We start from the raw sequence: 23,634 nt of genomic DNA, 5'->3' as shown, positions 1-23,634 counted from the left end.
CCACCTCTTTGTAATTCCTCAGGGGAACTTATACAGAGACAACCCCTCTAAATTCTTCGCGGAATACCAGTCACCTCAACGCTTTAGCACCTTACGTGTTGGTCACCTGGCACCTACAACAGCAGGTGATAGGGACAGCGTCATATATACCACAAAGGCTTCAGAATAGGAGTCCCTGCCCTGCTGGCAAGGAGACCCCAAGTCAGTCCTGTTAACCCCTCTGAACCCTATTGCCTCAGGTGGTGTTTCCTGTTTGTTCTCTTTGGTCTCCAGGCAATTCCCAGCTTGGAACAGGACACACAACAAGGCTCTTGGGACATGGCTGTGGATGCAGCTCTGGGGATAACCCATCTTCTGCCTCCAAAGAACATCAGTATCTGCTCCAAGGTCAGCAAAGATGCTGGTGTTCAGGTTTTGGAAAAGGAGACCCTCCTGTGAACCCATGTTCAAGGCCACGTTATTCGCAACAGCCAAAAGCGAAAACAACACAAGTGTTCATGGATTCAAAAAAAATGGGGAAAATCTGTGATGGCCACACCCATGGGGACCCATAAATGTGACTCAGTCTTGAAAGGCTCTTAACCACTAAGCCATTTCTTAATCCCCTAATCCTCACCATGACTCTAGAGGGAAGCACACAAACATCAAACAGCTTCATGAGTCGGTGACCACCAAGGGATTGCGGACTCCCTTTGTCCCACCTCCCAAAGATTCATTCTGGGGCACCAGGCTCATTTAGAGAACAGACCAAATTCCAGCAATCCCTTGCACTTCATAAGTGAGATGGAGAGGGTCAGAAAGAGGAAGAAAAGACAACTATCCAGAGAAGTTCAACTCCACAGCAGCCCAGTGACCGGTGTTTCCCCAATCCCATCCAGCTGACTTCTCAGAGAAAAGCATAGCGGGTCCCCTATGCCTAGGCCATGTGCAGTGGTTAGGGTAACAGTCTAAGAAGTTTCAGTTGAGAATACGATCCTCCAGGGAGACTTCAGTGAGCCACACAGGAGAATCACACCAGTGAGCCACACAGGAGAATCACACGAAGGAGCCCACTGTTCCTCTCAGGAAGACACCGGAGCACCAGGCTAGGGAGATAGCTGAGAAGCCAGGAAGGTCCAAGCCCAACCATAAAAATCAGGCCTAGCTGGTGGTGATGGCTCACGCCTTTGATGCCAGCACTGAGGAGGTGGATGCAGGCAGACCTCTGTGTTCAAGTCCAGCCTGATCTACAGAGTGAGTTCCAGGACAGCCAAGGCTACACAGAGAAACCCTGTCTCAAAAAAAAAAAAAAAAAAAAAACAAAAAAAACTAAGAACCCCACAAAAACCAGCCAGGCACGATGCTCCCTGTAATCCCAGTGCTAGGGAGGCAGAGACAGGTGGCTCTCTGGAGCTCACCTGCCAGTCAGCCTAGCCTAATTCACCAGCCCCAGTCCCAGTGAGAGACCTCATCACAGAAAGCCCTCAAAGGCAGAAGGATGGCCCTCAAAGGGTAACCACTGGCCTTCATATGCACCCCAAATGCCCAAACACAGAAACACAAGAGACATTTAAAACAACAGCAACAAAGACCCTGGAGCTATTATCAGCCCCCTACCTAGGCAGGGGCATGAAGTCCGGGGCTTGAGGGGTGGAATTGTGACCCTGATTCGGAAATCTCAAAGTTAGTGGGGTGCAGCGAAACACCATTATCAAAGCACAGAAACTAGGTCACATAAAACAAAAATTTCCACACTGCCCTTGAACATCAAAAACAACACTAAACAGGGCCAGGGACTGCGTGACCTTAATAAACAAGAAGTACACTCCAGAGCCTGCCAGGCTGCGATCCACACACTCTCCCAGGGGTGGTCCTTCCTGTTCAAGGCCTTGGGGAAACACAGACTCAGAGCCCAGGAAAAGTACTGTGAACTTGGCCAAAGCCACCTAGTCCTAGCTCAAACCTTACTCTGCCACATACCAAGCCCCCTGCACCTCACTAAGCCTCAGTTTCCCCGCTGGAGCACAAAGGCGGGAAGAGTTCCTGCTCACAGAAGTCTTCAGAGGAATGGAAAGGTCTGGAGCCCTCGGCACCTGGCTTGGGTTGCACACATACAAACTGGAGGGTCGGCTGTGACTGATGCTGGGTACCTGAGGAGGCTCAGGAGAGCCACTGCCATGGAAGAACAAGGAAGAGATACCTGTCCATCATGTGGGAGAACCATGGGAGACTCCCTGGGAGAAGCATCCAATAAACTGGTCTTGAAAGAAGGCCAGACTTGGGACTAAAGAGCAGTGTGTGGTGGGAGGGACCCAGCCCAGGGACACACAGACACCAAGGGTAGAAGGGCCCATCGCCCCAGCCTGGATCTTCCAGGTCTCCCACTGTAGCAGTGGGTGTTAGAAATGAAGACGGCTCAGCCCTGCTAGCTCCTGGCCACCGCCATGTTCCCGCTCTAGCCGTGGTGCTGGCTAGCCAGTGGCGCTGGCGCAGGACCCACAAGAAGTTGGCATGGCTGTTGCCTCCACTAGTCAGCTCCGTGAAGTCCACAGCTCTAAGCATGGCTCTTGGGTCAACTCCTCCACCCTTATGGTTCTTGGCTCAACCTCAGACAATACCGCCATCTTTGTGGTAGAAAGAAGACTCTAAATGCTTAAATATTATCCAATGGATTTATATATTAGCAAAATGCTCAGTACACAAGATGCCCACACAATTAGAATTGTTAACCCAATATCTAACCTTTTGACATGAATAGCTACCCGAGACTCCTAGAGACAAGTATGTCTGCCTCCATTTTGTTTCTCCTCTTCCTTCTCCTCCTTCTTCCTCCCAACTCCTAGCTTCACCTACCTCTTCTACTGCCCAATTACAGAGCTCCACTGCAAATTCAACGGGCAGGAAAGGTCCTGCAACATTCCACTCTGCATTGAACAGTTTCCAATGTTAACTCAATGGTCAGCTTCAGAGGACCTGACAAGACCCAGTACCTTCTACCCCACCAGCAATCAGCCCAACAAGCTAGTGGGCTTCAGCAAATCCCAGAGATGCTGAGATTTTTAGTTATGGTCCAGATGCCAGAAGGATTCACACTTCAACATGTGAGATGCGGCTGGCCGTCCCCAGTCCCAGACCTGAGATAGGTTTATGACGGCACTCACAGGAGCCTGCTGGCCTAACTTTCCCAAGCATCCTCACTGTTCTGAGGTGAGTATCCTGTCCACATGCAACCCAGCAGCCAGACCTGAGTGAGTATCAACCTGGTTCTTCTGACCAAGGGGCCTTCTTACTGCATCAAATCTGCAGGACCTGTGGAGAGCCATTGTACCGAAATACTAGCTGAGGACCAAGAGGAGGAAGCTAAGGGGACGATGGAGGCCAGAGAGGGATGGAGTTTGGAGGCCAGGGAAAGCAGAGGAGTTGGAGGTCAAGGAAGGGGGAGGGGAGGACAGAGAAGAAAAGAGAGCGCGAAGTGTGACTGAGACAAGCCTCTTGTCTACTCACGGGTCTCCAAAGACTTGGCAAGGCTTATAAAGCAAAAAGTTCGATGTGGGGGTGCACACCTTTAATCCTGTCACGGAGGAAACGGAGGCAGAGGGTCAGCTCAAGGTCATTTTCAGACCCATAGTGAGTTGGGGGCTAGCCTGGGCTAATAAAGACCCTGTCTCAAATTTTTCTTAATTAAAACTTAAAAGAAAGTAACCTGGAGAAGAAAAGAAGAAGAAGAAAGAAAAAGCCGCCTCTCCTGACTTACAGTCACTCACGGAAGAGATGACTTCAGAAGCTCACCCAGGCGCCTCCTAAAAGCCAGCTATTTATACCTCATGCCAAGTGCAGTGCCCCTGGCTTTGATTTTATTTTTTATCCTTTTTCTTTGTGTGGTTCCATTTATTTATTTATTATTTATACCCAGGCTCTTAAGGGAAAAAAAAAGGATTTTTTTTTTTTTTTTTTTGGCAACCTTTTTTGTTTCCTTTTGACGTTATTAGGAAAACAGGGCTTTGAAAGCGGGCTGGTTGAGGAACAAGCCTCTCTCTAGGTGGAAGGGAAATGCCAGCCGGATGGCACCTGCATCCACTCTCAGCTTCCCGCTCCAAGTGGTATAGCTCGTCTTCTGGAAAAGTGGGGTGTAAGACTCTCACAGTGGAAGGAGGGGTCTGCTAGGACACAAAAGCCTCAAGGCAGGGGTTGGGGATGCAGGCCCTGGGGACCAAAGCAATGGTGACTCCAGTTACTGACATCCACGTAGCAACTGCATCGCACTGGGACCTTGTGTACCATATATACACGTCTTGGGGTTCACAGAGAACAAATGGCCATGGTGGGGAAAATCTCAGCAAACCCACTCTGAACCAGGATCAAAGCAAAAATCTCACAAAAAGGGCCGTGCCACACCTGCCGCACATCAAAAGAAGAATTTGAAACCCGTAGCAAAGCTGCCTCAATTTGGGCCACTTAACCAGCCACAGGCTGGCGCCCAGCAGTGCCCTGCACAGATCTACTCAAAGACAGAGCACTCTATGGAACCACAGAAGAATGGAGGGGACAAGGAGCCCATTGTCCATCTCTGCTCTCATCCAGGGGCTTGCAGGGGCCCGTGAACCAGCAGCGGAGACCCCAGGACACCTCTGATAAGCAAGCCCAGGAAACAAGAGTTTTCCGTGAATTGTCTAACTCCAGAGACATTCTAATTCACCATCTGTGAAGGGCTTCTTCAAAGCGGTTCTGAAAAGCAATCAAACTGGGCTGCGTGTGAGGTTCTTCCAGCTCAGACAAGTCAAGATCTGACCTAAATATGATCTAAGTAAGAGTGAAAATACCATCAGGCTGGGCAGCTGGGGCTGACCACTGCCGGTGACCTTCCTGACATCCACAGCCACGCAAAAGGTGAGGGATGGAACTCAGGGAGGGGAACTGTTCCTGACAGTTGCACAGGCAAAGACTTTGATGTACGAGGCTGGTCCATGATACCCACCAGGTTCAGCACTAAACATGAAGACAGCATGCAGGACAGACAAGGCCACACCCAGTGTGAAGTGGGGCAAGGCTGGGAGCCCAGGGACAGTGTCTGACCCAGACATGGCAAAGAAGGAATGATGTTCAAACATTGTGTGGTAAACACCAGAGAAATGGCCTCTTCACCACCAAGAGGCCCAGGACTCTGTTCATGAGAGGACTGCTGTTCATGAGAGATGGGTTTGGTCCTCTCCCACAGACCATGTCTGAGGGTACTGAGGACAGGATGCTGCAGTGTGTTAACTCAGTAATTTCTAAGAGGGGGTAGTTTCTGCACTGCGTTGGCAAGGCCTAGGAATAGGATGCAACGGGGACTTGAACCATTGATTTATGAGCTTGTTCTGCTGGGGCATAAGGTTCCATTCTACTTCATAAGACAAAGTAGGTTCAGACACTAAATATAAAAGTGCGTGCATTTTAATAAGATACATTGAAAAGGAAGCCGGTGGCCCACATCAGAAGCCACTGCTGTGATGTGTCCAGTTGAGACTGTATAAGTAAGGGACCCAAGAGCCTCTGGGACCCAGGAAGGCTATTGGAGGGTGGAGCCGGCCTTCAGCTCACCTGCTGATGGCCACTCTCTGCCATCATACTCTGGCTCTGATAGCCAAGCTTGCTCTGGCTCACTCCACAGGTACCAGTGCGATGCAACTGTCTGTGAGAGCCAACCGGACATGGCGACACTCTGGGCCTTTGGGTCAACTATCATTTTAAACAGAGGGAATCCCATTAAACTCAGCCATTTTCCCAGCACCCCAAGCTTTCCCTTTCATTGCCCAGGGTGTAGAGCTCCAGAGTAAAGCCAATGGGGGTTCCTAAAGATTCCTGATGAGAGACTGGCCTCTCACAAACCCAGCAGCGCCCGCTCCTTCCCCACCCCCGTACCTTCCTCAAAGCCTGTTAGAGTCAGGTCCTGTAGATCATACTTCTGACACTGGGAGTGGCCTTCTCTTACCATAAGTCTTTAGAAGTGCCCAGGAGACACTCTAAGTGTACCCACCACCCTGGAAGGAGCTAGGGCCACTCTTTTGGGTTCCCACAGTTCACCATTCGTGTGACAGTGGCAAACTCTTAGCCTAGGGACATACTCGCCTGCTTGTACTCAGAACCAGGTCTCAGATCATCACCGTGGTCATGCATCCAGCACAAAACGAGGCCCAGGATTCGTGCACAAAAGGGGGATAGGAAGTAGAGAGCAAAGGACTTCAGCTGGGGATAGCTACCCAGAACAGAGACCGTGGCTCTCACCTACTGATCACCTCCGGCCACTTCACTGATGGAAAAGAGGTCTCCTACTGAGGCTCACATTAGCCCAGGAGTCGTGGGTCACCAAGAACTCAGTTACTACAATGCAGCCTTGATGAGGTAAGGGGAAGGATGCTGCCCAGAGATTAGGGGTTGATGGGGACAACCAGTTTTGGGCCACCCTCAGCTTCTTCTACTTGGAAGGGCAGACCAGCTATTCACACAGGTTTCCATGACACAGAGACTCCCATGCCAGGCAGAATGCATCTGTCTCGGGAACCAGGTCTGATGACTGCACAATGCCTGACATCATGTGTGTGTGCATGTGTGTGTGCGTGTGTGTGTGTGTGTGTGTGTAGCTGAAGCCTGGAGCTAGGGTTAAATAGATAATTCCTTCAGCCCCAAAACAGAGTCTTTTTCTTTCCCTCTGTCCCCTGGGGTGATCAGAAAAATGTTAGAGCTACAGAAAAATGACTTGAATAGAAAGCAGGTTTCCAGGTTCACAATAAAATGTCAAGCTTACCATACAGGCCCCCTGGGCAGGCTGAATCAGAAGCGAAGGGGCCAAGGCAGCCTCACTCACAGAGAACATGGTCCTTGAAGGATAAAAGGCAGCCTAACTGTGTCCTCACATGCAAAGCCTCATGGGCTTCTTCAGCCCACCCTCTATCCCATTGGTTCTCAACCTGAGGGTCAAGACCCCCGTTGGGGGTGCATTATCAGATATCCTGCATATCAGATATTTACATTACAATTCATAACAGTAGCAGAATTACAGTTATGAAGTAGCAACAATATAATTTTATGGTTGGAGGTCACCACAACATGAGGAACTATATCAAAGGGTCACAGCATTAAGAAGGTTGAGAACCATTGCTCTAAACACAACAGGGAGAATTCCGGAGGCTAGCCCATTGTCAGCCAGATGTGAGCTTTGACTGGTCTCTAACACATTGAGTATGCCCTCCTCTCACCCACTGTGCTCCCTAACCACTGACCCATCCAGTCCTTCCTCCAACACCATCCTCTACTGTCTCCAGAATTCAGTCCACACCCGCCAGTGTCACCAGCCACGTGGCCCAGCTGACTTTCCCAGCACCTTTTCCTCTGCTTCCTCTGATGGAAGCTGCCTCTCCTAAAGAGCTCAGACCACAGTGCCTTTACTCAGCCTGCACACCCTCCCGGGCACCACATCCCACGGCTACTGCTGGGACTGCATCCCGAACTTTCCATCTGCCTGTGCATGCTCGGAAGTCATCTCCCAGTTCTGAGCCCCCAGCTGAAGGTCCCTACAATCCAGACTGAAAACAGAGAGGAAAGCCTCCCAGAACAGCTATGGACACGGCATCCCTCACTACAGGGGGTAGATAATAGGTGGGCAGGACCACAGGTCTGTTGAGACAACTGTCTGCTCTGTGGAGAGTGGCTGAGGATGAGACTTAGGTCTCTTCGCCTCCTCCTTACCACATAGCTGGGCCACATTTGGCGCTCACGCCACCTGAGCTCACCTGGAGAGAACTGAGTCAAATCCATGTTCTGACAGGCTCAGCTCTCTGCCAGTACCAAGGGCAGAGGACCTCATCAAACAACAAACAACACTCCAGGGACTCAGAGAGAAGGTGCCAAGGTCACCAATTCTCAAAGGACTCAGATGGCAAACGTCCACCTTAAAGACGAGGCTCAACCTATTTGGAAGCTCCTGGATTCTCTGCCCGGGCACCTCAGGTAGTAAGGCCTCCAACAGATGCCCACCAGGCTACGGGGATAAGCAAGGTGAAGCATGGGTCATCCTGGCCGTGGACAACTCTGCAGAGGCACAGGCCCTCCAAAGTCCCTGCAAAAAGCGGTGTCAGGCTCAAACAAGCACAGCATCTAAGGGAGGCCCAGGGCCACCTAAGCTCAAAAGGCTGTGGTAAAGTTGAAAATGCAGGCCCAGTCCAGGGGTACAGGGGGGAAGGAAGTGTGAGACTATAGCTGTGGAGCAGTAAGGGCAAGCAAACAGGGCAGGCCTCTGGGGAAGGTCAGAGACCTCTGGAACCTCAACTTCAGGTGCCCAGGTCATAGCTAGGGGCAACCCAGGGAGTCACACATGCTAGGCAAGTGCTCTGCCATTGAATTACATCCCTAGTCCTTCTTTTTTGAGGCTATCATGGTTAGGGTTATTATTGCTGTGATGAAAGGGTTAATTTGGTTTATGCTTCCACATCATAGTTCATCACTGAAGGAAGTCAGACAGAAACTCAGGCAGGGCAGGAACCTGGAGGCAGGAGCTGATGCAGAGGCCATGGAGGGTTGCTGCTTGCTGGCTTGATCTTCATGGCTTGCTCAGCCTGCTTTCTTATAGAATCAAGGACCACCAGCCCAGGGATGGCCCCACCCACAATGGGCTGAGCCCTCTCCCATCAATCACTAATTAAGAAAATACCCTATAGGCTTGCCCACAGCCCAACCTTAGGGAGACTGAGGTTGCCTCCTCTCAGATGACTATAGCTTATGTCAAGTTAACAAAACTAGCCAGCCCGGTGGCTCAGGCTGTTCCGGAACTCTCAATCCTCCTGCCTCAGCCTTCCAAGTGCTGGGACTATACAGTATGTGACATCATGTCCAGCCAGGGTCACACTGCAAGGTCACACTGCCTACTGGCTAGTCCAGAGGACTTCAGCCCCATGCCTTGATTTCCCCACCTCTGACGAGCAGCTGAAGTTGCACCCCGCACCCCGGCCCCGCACAGAAGGGCTCCCCTGCTCATCATCCATTCTCTTGGCCCAGACCCTCAGTCAGGTGCTGATGATCAGTGAATCCTAACCCCAGGTCACGGCAGGCCTTTTACTGCAAGGCTTGGAAGAGTTGCTTTTCTCTTCTCCCCCTCCTCAACCAATCACACTGCCTTTTCAACAATGCTACAAGTGATTTTAATCATTAGGGGAGGGGGGAGTAAGGAGGGGAGGAGAGTGCAAAACCCAAAAGAAACGAACAAAACAACAAAAGAGCAGAACTCAGATTTCCCTGCCTGTGGTGGTCACAAATCACACCATCCCTCTGAGAACGCTGCACAGGATGCTTGCTCACCAAGGCAGACGGGGAATGAAATTTGCCGGTCGCTCGGAGCAGAAGAACAAGCCTGGTCAAGCTCCACACAGATAGAGAAATGCACTGTGTAGACCCGGAAAGGGAACAGAAATGGCAGCAGGAGAGTAACTCCTCAGCAGAGCCGGTGAGGCCGGCTTCCCAGCTGTGGAACTAGCATTAATTAATCTGATCGGTAATGTCCCCACATACCCAGAAGTCTAAAGTGGTTCTGCTGAGAAAAATAAGAAGATTAAATCATTAAGCCATTAACAACAACAACAAAAGGGCTCTACTGTACACCTGCCACAGGGAGGAACCAACACACACACACACACACACACACACACACACACACACACACACACACACACACACACACACACTGGGCTGAGAGCAAGAACGCTATGTGAATGGCGCCCTCTAGTGGTCATCTGTACTATAGCTGTTTGATGAGATACGGTTTGAGGGGCGGGCCCAGTTTATCTTCTTTTGCTGAGATAAAAAGCAATGACCTGGATTGGGGGTGCGGAGGGGGGCGGGAGTGGGGTGCTCAGAACACTAGCACTGGACTCTCTCTCTGCAAGCTTGGCAGACAAGAAGCCAGGGCTAAGAGCCTTTGTAGACGCGCTCTCTGCCCTGATACTCTTAGGACCAACACACCCCACATACTTGCTCAACACATTTGCTCCCTTGCCTTGCCAGCTCCTTTCTTCTGAGGCATTGTCACAGTTTGGCACATCTGCACCAGAGGTTTAGCTGCCATCACTTCTGTAAAGGGCAGGCACGTCACCTGCTTGTCTCCTGGCTCACGACATCATGCAAACTGCTCAGCGAACAGCTGGCTGATCCCCGGTGAGTTCAGGGCCAGCATTTTGCAGCTTTCACTAGTCTTTTATTTGTATTCACTTTCTCAATTTTTTTCCCCTTTGGAGAAGAATCTTGATACAGAGCCCAGGCTAGCCTCTGACTCATAATCCTCCTGCCTCGTTAGTGCAAATGCTGGGATTACAGGCATCTGACACCATGCCTGACTTAACATTCCTTCCTCTCACTGTATCTCCCTGGACCTCTTTTCTCCTGCATCTTTTATGGCTGTATGCTACCTTCCCCTTCTACGGTGGAAAAAAAAAAAAAAAAAAAAAGGCCTTTGAATGTATACTGGAGTTAGCTCGGGTAGGACAAGTGACCCCATGGGATATCCAGGCAGGAAGAGAACCCTGGAGCAGAAACAGGCTGGGAGATGCAGTGTATTGATGGCTGGGGAGATGGCAGGACAGCACAGGTCCTCTCAGAACTGGAGGAGGTCAGAGATGAAAACTCAGTGAAGCCTCAGTTCGCTGGAAAGCCCAGCCCTAATCTTGACTGAAGACTTCCAGGACTGTAAGGTAAGAAACAGACTCCTGTTCTAACTAATGAGGTTCTGGGGCCTTGTTGCCTCAGCCCTACAGAAACAAACAAGGGCGTGGTGGCACACACCGATTTAATCCCAGCACTCGGATGGCAGGCGGATCTCGGTGAATTCAAGGCCAGCCTAGCCTACACAGTGAATTCCAAGACAGCCAGGGCTACATAGAGAGACCCTGTCTCAAAAAGAAGAAAACAAACAAGAAGAGTGGCTACCAGCAGCCTTGCACAGCCCAATAGACTCTCGAGGGCCATTTGAGAGCTATTGAAACTGACAGGCCTGGGTCAGACAGCAGAAGGACTTTAGACAGAAAGGAAGGGCAGTCGGTTTGATCTCATTGTAGTTAACACTGCCCCTCCCTGATCCTCACTGCAAGGCACCCACTGGTCCTACTCCCGGATACCCAGGTCAGGGGAGGTTGATCTTCTAGGAAACAGATTTCCCAACCGGCATTGGCTTTTATATGCAGACACCACAGGACAGCCACCCTCAGCACCTGAAGCCACCTCCCCTGAGCTAGCCTCTCAGAAGGCTTAGCCCCGCAGCCTTGGGCTAAAAGGGGGTTGGAGAACCAGGCTACCTCCAGCTTTCCCCCTGCCTGGTTTAATAGTTCACAGGAGCAGTCGGAGGTGTGCTAATTGCTTGCCCTTTGCAGCCACAGCTGAGGCCCCTAAGCTCCCTCCTTCTGAAGCTTTGTGTTCTTCTCTTTGTCCCCAAGACCACCTCCTTGGCCCCTAGCCAACAGGGCAAGCATTTTCTCTACCCTGCTTCATTCCCTGGGTAACAAGTTCTTAAGAACCATGTGGACATTTTCAAATTCACACACAAGATACCAGCTTCCTTGAGGCCCTGAAGGAGGTGGCCCCCAGAGCTGTGTTTTGAAGGTGACTGTCCTGCCAGGAAGATGAGATTCCCTCCTCCTGTTTCTGACATGTGGGGGACTTATGAACAACCATGGAAACATATCCTTTGCTGTAAGGGCCTGTGGCCTGCACAGGTGTTATAGGCCAGGGGCAAGAAATGTTGTTCCTCCAGCATCTCCATCAGAAAGCTGCCCGATCGATCGTCAATCTCCCCTATCCTCGTCTGGTCCCATTCTGCATCCAGCTGGAAGTCCCCAGTCCAGATGGATAAGACACATGCTGGGGAGGGGCCAGAGACTTCAGGGACAGCTGAGAAGCAGGAAGCAGACCTCTACCCAAGCCTGCCACCCACTTCCTCCCTGCAGCAGAGTGGAAGGGTGTGGCCACTTGACTGGGAACAGGGATGGGCCCAGGGAAGGCAGGAAAGTGCTGGACTCTCATTTCAGCCAAGTCAGTTCTAAAGTCCTTTTGCACAGTTCTAAAGTTTTTTTTAGAACACACATACACACACCAACACACACACACACATACACCAACACACACATACTAATAAGACCTGAGTACCAGCATTCCCTCCTCTCTGCCTCCTGCCTGTGGGTGCCTTTCTGCCATCATGGACTGAACCCTCAAAACAACCCTTCCTTAAGTGGCTTTTGTCTGGGATTCTGAAGCAGCAACAAGAACACCGAGCACTTCATATGCCAAATTGGGACGGTATCAGTCACACAACAGGTAAACAGCCTGGGGGGAGGGGGAAGGGGAGTTTGGAGCCCCTCCTGAGAGCCAGTTAGCTTGATCAGCCCCTACCTCCCAGTTCCCACTTGCTGAGTGACCTGAGTCAGGTTGTTAAACCTCTCTGGGCTCCAATTGCCTCTACAGTGAAAGAAAAACCGTTACAAAGACAGACTGCCCATCAACTGGGACAATGTTCCTATAAAAAAAAAAAAAAAAAAAAAAAAAAAAAAAAAAAAAAAACCCAGACACTAGGCTATCCTACAATAGGACTGGAGGCCAGCTTCTCCTCAGGCCTGCCTAATGCTAAATGCCTCCCACTAGCTGCTCCAATGACAAGATGGGACTGGAAAGATGGCTCAACAGGGAAATGTGGTACCCACCAAGCCTGAGTTCCTTCTGTAAGACCCCCACGGTAGAGAGAAAGGAGACCCCTCTGATTGCCACATACATGTGTTGTCACGTGTACACACACACACAAATCCTAACCACAGCTTGTCCCTGACAATGTACCAAGTCCCATTCTTCTTGCCCCAGAGATCCACATGGCCCACCAGAGTGACAAAAGCTTCAGCGGACAAGCCAGGACCTCATTTCCCTTGACTGCCACAAGATGGCCAAGGGTCCTCCTTCTCCATCACCTGACCCTAACATCCCATCACCTTCCCAGGAAAAGGTCAGCCCAGAGTCCATTCTTCCAAACCAACCCCCACAGACCAGGGCCATAGCAGGGATGGCTGAGCCTGGCCTCTGCTAAGAAGGAGGACAACTCACTGTCAGGAGCGTGCAGCCAAGGGGGAGTCAGATCTCTCCAGGACCTCAGCAAGCAGCTACTGTCACTGCCTAGGCAGGGGGTGCACATGTACCATATAAGGATCCCAGGGACATCACTATGACTTGCAAGTGCAGAGCCCCTGAGGAAGCCACAGAGGTCAGGGCTGTTTGACAAGATATCACCACTGGCCACATGATGTGCAACATCAGAACCACAGTGGCAATTCCACCCACCAGCCCCATGAGCCCCAGTGGGACTGAGAATAGAGAAGGCCAACCACACCCACGGGGGTGGCTTGAGACTCACCAAACTCTATAAGAAAGTGAACAGGAGATTCCCAACTCTGAGTATCTCCTGGGCTCTGGGTTGGAGGCTGGGGAAGGGCCGAGGTCTGCCCTATCTCGGGGAGAGCTCTCTGAGCCCCAGTGGTAGGTGACATGACACAGGCACGGAGGGCCAGGCAGCAAGCATCTCCTGGTTGTCAAGTACACAGAAGACCAAACACGAGGGTGCTGAGCGCCTGTCACTTGTTACCACGACAACAGAAATCAAAATCTGAGCAGCAGTTTAAGCCATGTGTTTTGCCTTTGTGGGGACAGATCTCTATATGAACTCTGAATGGCCTGAAACTCCTAATCCCCCTGCCTCAGCCTGGGATTACTGGTATGTACCAGCAGTCCTGACTTCTTGCTTCTGCTTTTGTCTTTTGCAAAAGAAGGTTCTGGAAGCAGAGAAGAGGAAGCCACAGTAGAGCTCTATGGTCTTTGCCTGCAATATATCCGCTTTTCTGCAGTCGCAGAGCACTCTGCCTGGGCTCTGAGCCCTCCCTGCTACTCCACAGCTAACCGCGGAGCGACGATGGTAGCCACCGAGCACCTCTCAGGTGGTCTGTGACCGATGAACTCATATAATGCCTAGCATCTCAGAAGATGGCCAGCTGCTATTGCTTGTAGGTATAACTATAGCCCTGTGTAATCCCTACCCTGGTGGGCAGCTTCAGACCGAGGACCATACTTAAGAGAAACACCTAGACATCGTGGCTCCATTATTCCACATGATCTCTCAAAGCCACCAAAGGATGCTAGACAAACACAGACTAGACAAGGTTGCTGTGTCCCCCCAGAAGTTCACCGTCAGCTGTCCCTGATCAGCAGGCACACTGTACACTAATGACCCAAGTGCCATACAACAGAACTTCAATGACATCACACGTGACCGCATGCTGCCTGTGGCACACGCGCTGTACCTTCATCCCACTGGAAGAGCAGGAGCTGTTCACACAGGGTCTCCTCAGATGCCAAGGAGCGCTGCACTCTGACGCCATGATGACCACTATGACAGCTGCGGGGTCTTCCTGGCCTGTCAGCCTATATAGTGGGCTATCAGTGCTCCTCAGATGCTCCACAGATGCTCTACAGCCCAGGTAGGTTCAGCAAGGAGAGGGAGAACCACCCCTCAGGGAGGTCAGCATCCCCCAGCTTTGGGACAGGCAGTCCTAAGCAGCACCAATGCAGACCAAGGTCAGGAGGGAGGGTCCTCCAAGATGTACAAGGTAGCAATTGCAATCTCCCTCATCCGTGGACAAAAATCCCTCTGTACCACAAGCCCACATAAACCACTCCTGCCTTAGCCTGTCAGGAGTTTTGGTGATGTAATGAGAACATTAACAGCATCCAGAGGAGAAGTGCAGGCGTGTGGGGGGGATGTTTACGGTGTCCTTAGCCTGTACAGGATCAAGGTTAAGAGCAGGCACCGTGGAACCTGGAGGACTGGCTGGGCCCTGATGCCGTGATAAAACACCTTTTGCCTTAATGTATAGTCTGCACCTCGGTGCCTGACCCAAGTTTCTAAACCCTCAGGTTTCCTCAAGTGACGGGAGCATTTTGTTGTTCTTGTTGTTATTGTTGTTCTAAGGAGGCAACTTGTGGAGGTTCCTGGTCCTAGAAAGACTAGGACAACATGAGAAGCTTGGAAACACCAGTTCCCCTTGTTTTCTTGAAAGGAAAGGAACTGGGGCCTGAGGTCCTCATCTGTCCCATCTTCGTGTGTTGCCTCTGTAAAATCCCTGACCTAGGGCAGCTTGGGAGGGCTCCTTGGTTGACAAGATACACCTTCATGCTGGGACAATGGCCTGTCTGAACTCCAGAAGAAAGGATGCTTCTGTGTTCAGTCAGTCAGCATGGTTCTCTTCATCCCACTGTTCATCCTCATCTTAATAAACAAAGAGAACTGTTTCCCAGGGTTCCACAAATGAAGCAAACCAAGGAGGGTATAGAAATCCCACTTTCCAGCAGCCCGCCACAAGCTACAGCCTGCGCTTGTACTTGAAGTGGAAATGGGGTGGTCTCGCGGGCTGAACCTCGACCCTCAGCTCTGATGCTCTCTAGTTATACAGTGACCTGGAGGACACCCTGGTGGTGTCTCCAGAGAGCTGCATGGTGTGGTAAGAGATCCCCACACACCTCCCTGCAGTAACAGAGGCACAGGGCTACGTGTGGCCATCTGTCTGTGCGGTGGCTGTCTGTCTCCTGCAATTCCAAACAAACTAGCCAAATGTTGTCCAAATTGTTCTGTGAGTTTTGAGTTTACAAACCCACTCACTAAAAGAAAAAAAAAATCCATAAGGCTGAATGAAGCATGCTCACAGTACTGAGTCTTTCAGTTGGGAACAAGCTGAGTGAAGCAGGAAGTTTAAGTTCCTGGGGTACAAGCACCCCACTATAGTCAGATGGACACCCTCTGGCTCCTTGCTTTCAGCCTTTACTTCTGAGAAAGTACCCATGTCACTGTCCATTTAGTGCCGTGTTCTTTGAACATGTTGTGCTTTGGGTTGGTGACCGCTGGTCATAACAGACCTGGTGCAGTGGCCAGGGCTCCCAAACACAGGCCAGCAGTGGTCTGATGGAGAAGCCTTAGGGAGCCTCACAGAAGCCTTAGGGAGCCTCAATGACAACTGGGATCTGGGGTCTCTGTGATAACAAACCAACAGAAAGAGAGAGGGGGAGACAGAGACAGAGGCAGAGTTGGTTTTTTTGAAGATTCCTGTTATGTCTCCTGTTGAACCAAGCTTGAATTCGACATATAGACAAGGATGACCTTGAACTTTCTATCCTTCTGCCCCCCCACCTCCCCAGCAATGTGATCACAGGTGTGTACCCAACTCCAGGCTCTCAACAGTCTCAATGCACTAAGATGGCTTTTAACAGCACACGTGAAGCCGGGTTATACATTGATCTGCCAACTCAAACCCAGAGCCTCATAAGTATCTGCTTCACAGATACACTGTGTGTGTGGTATCGTCCTAGAAACACACAGCATCCTGAGAGCATACACACACACACACACACACACACACACGCACGCACGCACGCGCACACACACACACACACACACACACACACACGCACATTCCAGCTCAGCCCTAGTTTATCCTGCCTGGCTGTTTCAAGGGTCACCTGTTGAAATCATTCTGCAGGGAACCATGGTACATGCCTGTGTTCCCAGCACTCAGGAAGGAGGCGGGAGGGTCTCAAGTTCAAATCCAGCCTGGGTTTCAAGTGAAATAGGGAGGGGAAGGAAGGGAGAAAAAAGGAGGACGAAGGAAGAAATAAAGGAAGGAAGGAAGGAAGGGAGGGAGGGAGGGAGGGAGGGAGGGAGGAAGGAAGGAAGGAAGGAAGGAAGGAAGGAAGGAAGGAAGGAAGGGGAAGGAAATTAGTTCCTCTCAGCCTGATATTGAGGTAAATGATACTTCCATGACACTCAGCCAGGAAATCCTACCACCGAGCTCCATGTATCTCTGACCATTCTTCCCGCCTCTATGACCCAGGGAAGAACAGAGCTTCCAACGGGACAAGCAGAGGAAGGCTAGGAAGGAGGAAAGTGTGTCATGAGACGTCACATCTACCCTTTCCTCTGCTCAGCATGCAAGCCACGGGCAGGATGTCAAGCGTTATTTAAAGCCGCGTGATGGCAGGTCTCGTGATAGCAGGTCTCGCCCGTGTTTAATGACACGCAGTCTGCGCCTGTCAAACAACCTCTCGGAAGTTCAGGAGACTTCTGAGAGGAAGCTGTTCACGAAGTCTTAAGCTGAGGCCATCCACACACAGTGCATGGCACTCAGCCCTCCACAGGGAACACCCTCATGTCAGGGCCAGGATTATCTCTGCATCACTAAGGGCATACCTGGGTGCTGTGCCAGCTCGTTCAGATCCCCGAGGCTGGCGATGGACGGTCTTCATTTGAACAGCGTGTATGTCAGAAAAATGGTTATTTATCTCACGGCTGAAATCATATCACACAAAACAACACAGCAGAGGGAAGTTAACAGAACCCAACAGAGTCTGGGGTTGGGTACTGTAGACACAAACAGGGCCTCTCAGTCCTCCTCATGCAAGGGTAAATCCCCGCTTCCTCCCCTTGGAGCTCAAGATCTGATACAAACCACTGGGTGCAGAACCCAGATAATTATAAGCAGCTGTTTTGACTATCTCTTTTTCCCACCATCCCCTCGCCTCTGGGAAATAATAACAAGAAAACCGATAATAAAGCAGGAGGGGCGTGAAAATACATGCCTGTCAACCCATCACGGAGCAGAGAGGAGCAGGAGTTTGAGGTCACTCTTGGCTGTATAGTGAGTTTAGGGCCATCCTGGCCACACTAGAGTTGGAGATGATTTGATTTAGTCACTCACAGGGTCCTGGTCACTGTGTGTTGAGTCAATGCCCATTGAAAGTCATGTCCACTTGGGACCTGAGAATCTACTCTTTCGAAAATAAGGCATTTGAAGATAGGCTCAAGATGAGGTGACAAGCAGATTTAAAAGGAGACTGTTGTTTGTCTCAGCCAACAGACACACACAGAGGGAACATCGTGACAGAGGCAGAGGTACACAGGAGGACACCGTGAGACACGGGAAAGCGTGTCATAAAGGACAGACTTCAGGCAACGGCAGCAGCTCGAGCAGACAGGAAGGATTCTCTGAATGGCTGGGCTATGGTCACCGCAGAAGGGGGATGGGGTGAACCCCACTCTTCAAACCAGATAGAAGTGCTGGGTGCTAATGCAGAGCTAATAATATCTGGTTGTTCTTCTAATTATTGTTATTTTTCTTGTGGATTTATTTTAAAGCAGTGGTTCTCAACCTTCCTAATGCTGCGACCCTTTACTACAGTTCCTCGTGGTGTAGTGGTGACGCCCAACTATAAAGTTATTTTCATTGCTACTTCATAATGTGGGTTTTTTTCTATTGTTATAGATTATAATATAAATATTTGGGGGGATAGAAGTTTGTCAAAGGAGTGGCAACCCCAAAGGTTGAGAAACACTGTTTTAAAAACTTGTTTTATTTTTAATTATGTGTATGTGGGGGAGGGGTGTGTATTCATGAGTATCTGCACCCACATTGATCCCTCTGGAACTGAAAGTAGAGGAGGCTGTGAGCCACCCAACATGGGTGCTGGAAACTGAACCCAGGTCCTCTGTGAGAACAACGCATGCTTTTAACCTCTGAGACATCTGTCCAGCCTGTATATCAGTGGGTTCTTGAGACAAAGTCTCGATTCCTAGTCCAGACAGACTTGGAAATCACTACATAGACAAGGCTGGCCTCAAACTTTCTCCAGTTCTCCTGTCTCTGCCTCCCGAGAGCTGGAATTATAGGTATGTGCAAACCCCCAGGCTGGTTCTGTGGTTGCTGTTGGATTTCTGAGACAGGTTCTCACTGTGCAGACCAGACTGCTTAGAACTAGCTGTGTAGTGCGGGCTGGCTTTGACTTGTGATGGTCCTCAGCCTCCATCCCCTTCACTGGGATTGGCTAAACTTATTATTTTCAAGATCCCAGTTAGCTGGAAAGATAGTGGCCTTAACCTCACTATATAACCAAGAATTATCCTAGACAAGGGGGCAACTGAAATGGGGAGATGGCCTGTCAAAGCTTCAAGCAAAGTACCTGCCCAGGGAGGCTGGCTAGAAGGGTCACCATTCTGGATCCTACCTCACACCACAAGTCTGACACACTGTGACTCCCTAGAATCTAAACCTATGGTCTTGGAGCTCTCAAGCCCCAACCCCAGGCTCTCTGGCCTCTGGCCTCCCTCCTACACCAGGCAGGTGTTGATTCTGAACAGCTCTGCCCCGCACCTGAACTATCACACAGTTTTAACTACCTCCTCCTTCCCGAGCACCGGTCTTGTCTGCCAGCTCCCTCCCAGAGTGGCCAAGGGAGGCCCATTGCAGGCCTAAGTCTGCTCACAGTACTGACAAATGCCCCAGGGCTGCAAGGACAGCTCGAACCAAGGTCACAAAGCCTCTTAGATGACACATGGGCTCCGTGTGCCAGCTGTCCCCAGACTTCTCCCCTGGCCAAGATCCAGCACGGAGTGCTCTGTCTTTGGAGTCTTTATAAACACAAAGGGTATTTTTAGAGGCCGTTACTGCCCCTCAGCTATTCCATTAGTTTCAGAGGCAAATAATTCCCTCCTGTGCAACTTGATAGGCTCATGTGACGACCGCTGCCACCAACAAATATTTATTGAGCATGCCACTGCACGTTGTACCCTGCCTGGCTCATTACTTTAAAAAAATAAATAAATAAATAATTGACTTAGCTAATGATCATGAATCCTCTAATTTAATTTGTTCTTAAATGTGTTTAATTTTCTCATAATAGAACCACACACTTTGAAACCAGGCATTTCTGCTGTGCTGAAACAGTTGGCAAAGGAATGAAAAGAGATAATGTCAGAGGGAAAGCCTCTGACCCTAGCCACTCAGAGGCAGAGGTGAGAGGGTTGTGAGTTCAAGGCCAGCCTGGGCTATGTGGTGAGGCTGTCTCAAAACTCAACAAATAAGGACACACCACAGGCAAGGGAGGTGGAGTGAGGCTGAGCACTCCACCTGATCACTGAGCCACATTCCACAGGCTGGAATACTTGAGGCCTCAGAGAACAGGAAGGGAGATAGAGCTATCGGAACTTATTTTTAAATACTAGGTAAGCAGAATAGAGGTGGCTGGGAAGTGGATCCAAGTATTAAGTGCCACAGTGGTACCTGGCTTTTACATGGGCAGTGGAAATTCGAACTCAGGTCCTCCTGTTTACATGCCCTGCACAGTTTGAACTTCTAACCAAGGATCATGCTTTCCATGATTGTAGCAGGCAGGTGACTCGCACAGAAGCCTTGGAATTACTCAAGACAATGGTACTCAAGAAAGTACCCATGCTCTGGGAGGATGCTCAGATGATAAAAGGCTTGCTGTCATGATTACAGAGTTCAGATCTCCAGTATCCGCATGAAAAGTGGGTGCTGGCTCATACATACAGCCTCATCTCTGGGGGGAGGAGACGGGCAGATCTTGGGGATTCAGTGGTCGATCAGCCCAGCCTAAATACCCAGGTCCAGATTCAGTGAAAGACTGTCTCGAAACATAAGTGGAAGGCTGGAGAGATGGCCAGGAGTTGAGAACATGAACTGATCTTCCAGAGGAGACAGCTTTGCCTCCCAGCACCTGTAACTTCAGTCCCAGGGAATCAGATGCTTTTTTTCTGACATCCACAAGCAAAAGGCACACGTGTGTTGCAAAGATATACATGCAGGCAATATGCTTATTCGTTTAAACATTAATTAGTTAATTAATTAATACTGTGGAAAGCAGTAGAGAAGATTGAAATTGATCTCTGACCACATACAGGTAGGTGTATTATAAACACACACACACACCAGAGAGAGAGAGAGAGAGAGAGAGAGAGAGAGAGAGATACACACAGGCTCACACAGAGAGACAAATACAAACACACAGATACACACACACAGACACACACATACAGAAAAGGAGAGGGGACTAACTAGAGCCTCTGATCTATGGCATCAAAACTATGGCACAGACCAAGACTCAGCCAATGATACTTCAGGGCAGCTGGCTCTCAACTGGTGTTTGTCAATAAAGCTTTATTGAAACAGAGCCAGATTCATCTGTTTCCACACCATCTATGGTTGCTACAGCACAGTTCAGTGGCCGCAACAGAGCCAGCATGCCTTTTGAAGACTGCACCCTTTACAGAAGACCCCAGCTGTAGATAAAGTCTAAGAATAAAGAAAAGAACCTGAGCTCAAAGACACAGGCCAATAGCTATAGCAGCATAAACTCAAGAAGGCAGGACAAGGCGCAGCCTGGAGACCATCTCTTGATTAGCCCCACCATGGCCAGAGGCAAGTTCAGCGAGATCCACTGTCCGTCCCCACACGGATAACTACAGACAGCAAGGGACAGGGAGTCTAGAAGCAGGCAGGTTCCTGGGGCCTTGTGTGTAACCCAGAAGTCAAAGCAGACAATGAAATAGAACCCCAAAGGTCCAATGGGTTCTTGGTGGGACAAGTGGAAAGGCAAACTTCTTGACTGTTTTCTCTATTCCCTCAGCTCAGGAGGCATGCACATACCTGTGATCCCAGCATACAGGAGGCTGAGGCAGAGGATGGGGACATTGAAGAACAGCCTGGGCTACCTTGAATGAGGTGAGATCCTATCTCAAAATAAAGTGCGTGAGGCAGCCAGCTCAATGGTGCAATGCTCACCTAACTTGCATTAGAGCCTCATGCATAATCCCTAGTGTAGGAAAACCAACAATACCACCACCTATCATTCCTTCTGCATTGTGCACGGCCCCTGGTGAGCTACCTCCCAGGTTGCCTCCTGTCTCCAGTCACAGATACAAGGTGCCACTTTGAGTTTGATTTCCAGTTCCTTCTCTAGGGCTGTTGTGGGCCCCTTGGGCTCCCCACAATGTGCTCTGAAATGGTATTTAAAATTAGATCACTCCAACCCAAGGAAAATAATAACCAGTAAACAGGGTTGGCAGTGCGGGAACACGGCCTCAAAGGGCACCTTACTGCTAGAGGAATCCAATATCTCCCATCGACATGCTCACCCCGTGTGGCCTTCACCACCGGCATTCGGTGGGTAAATACTCCTGTTAAAAAGTAGAGCCTGTGGGGTGGGCACACACTGCAGTGTCCTGGTGCTTAGTTGGCCTGTGTGAAGCCCCCATTCAATTCTCAGCCACCCCTCAAAAGTGTAGAGCAACAGCCAGTTTATCAGCCGAGGTTAAACTTGGGCTCCGACTGAGTGCCCATGCTGGCTGAGGTCATGGTTGCTTGTCCTTCACTGTCACCCCCAACACCTCACAGAAGTCTCCCATGGGGACAAGACTCTGCGGGATCATTCAACAAGAGACCAGGCTTCTTGACTCTCTCATGGTCTCAGTTTCCCTGTCTGTAAAATGAGATTCATTTCAAGCTAAAGAAAGAAGCAAAGTCCTTGGACCAGAGGGCTAGCCAGAGGGCTAACCAGAGGGCTAACCAGAGGGCTAACCAGAGGGCTAGCCTGACAGCTGAGCTCCAGAGCAGACAGTGGGGAGGGGGAGGGGGAGGGGTGGGGTGGAGGTAGAAGTGGGGGTGCTTAAGATTCCCAAGACCCCTTAAACACATCATTGGTTCTCTGAAAATTTCAAATAGCCAGACTCATATTTAGACAGGAGTTAGCATCCCACAGGAAGTGAAGGCCAAGGGCCAGTGGGAGATCATGACAATGAGTTAGTCACATGTGACTCCATCCCCAGTGGGAGCACCAGTCTCCTGGTCTCAGAGAGCATGTGCAGGACCCGTGGACTCCTCACTCACTCAGCCTGTGATGTGCTCCACAATGACCAATCTCGATAAAGATGACCCAAAGACAATGCACAGTCCGATCCTTGCTGCAAGCCCTTAAAAGCCATGGTCCGGTCAGTCCCTCAGCATTCCTCCCTGGGAGCCTCTCCTACTCCTGGAGTCTCCTTACTTTAATAAATCTCACTCTGATCATTGATCACTCTTTAACCCTGCTGGGTTTTTGTTTTGTTTTGTTTTGTTTTGTTTTGTTTTGTTTTGTTTTGTTTTGTTTTGTATCAGACAAATCAGGACACCACTGGGTTGGAGCATCTTTAGTGACCATCGTTATCCGGCACCTAGCTCTCTGGGTTGAGGTCACCAAAACCAAGAAAGGCTCCATTGCCCCACACCCCTCCCCCACATAGAAAAAAAAATCCCACAGCAGCGGCTGGAGAGATAGCTCCATAGCTAAGAGCAATGGCTGTTCTTCCATAAGACTGGCACCCAGTTGGCAGCTCACAGCTGTTTGTGACTTCGGTCTCAGAGGATCCTGCGCCCTCTTGTGGCCTCCATAGGCACTGCACACACACAGAGACAGACATATAGACAAAACACCCATACACATAAAAATTAAATTTTAATTTAAAAAAAATTAAATTTCCGGAGAATCAAGAGAGCTGGAAAACCCACCCAGGAAGGCCATTCTACCTTGTTCTACCCACAAAGAGGCAGGCTTTTCCAGTTTATTCCTCAGAGAATTGGATACCCTATCCAGCAAAGACAAAGTGCCTCTGTCTTCCTCTCTGGTCAGCCTCTCCTGAGGCTAATTCCATATTCATTGTGACTCCTATCTGTCTCTTGGGCAAGACCTGTAACCACTGCAGCTGGGGGATAGTCCACACCTTCCTCT

The 23,634-nt window shown here is 50.2% G+C and overlaps 1 protein-coding gene across 4 annotated transcripts in view; it reads right to left on the bottom strand.

The window, feature by feature from the left end:
• The window catches only part of Parvb (parvin beta), a 79,985-nt gene that overhangs the window by 41,513 nt on the left and 14,838 nt on the right, over window positions 1–23,634 (bottom strand). The window contains exon 1 of one of the 4 annotated variants that reach the window (XM_076911776.1): window positions 13,391–13,548. The exons of 1 other annotated variant lie outside the window; for it this stretch is intronic. In XM_076911776.1, coding sequence (XP_076767891.1) covers window positions 13,391–13,523 — 133 coding nt within the window. In that variant the 5' untranslated portion in view covers window positions 13,524–13,548. Of the gene's footprint in view, window positions 1–9,309; window positions 9,465–13,083; window positions 13,194–13,390; window positions 13,549–23,634 lie in introns of those variants that run through there. 2 more of the 4 variants (XM_076911778.1, XM_034516187.2) reach the window with 2 other exon arrangements.

Source organism: Arvicanthis niloticus, chromosome 13 (assembly GCF_011762505.2).
Source record: "Arvicanthis niloticus isolate mArvNil1 chromosome 13, mArvNil1.pat.X, whole genome shotgun sequence".
Lineage (NCBI taxonomy): Eukaryota > Metazoa > Chordata > Mammalia > Rodentia > Muridae > Arvicanthis > Arvicanthis niloticus.
Note: the sequence above shows the minus strand (reverse complement) of the source record. Positions and strands in the feature narration are given on the sequence as shown.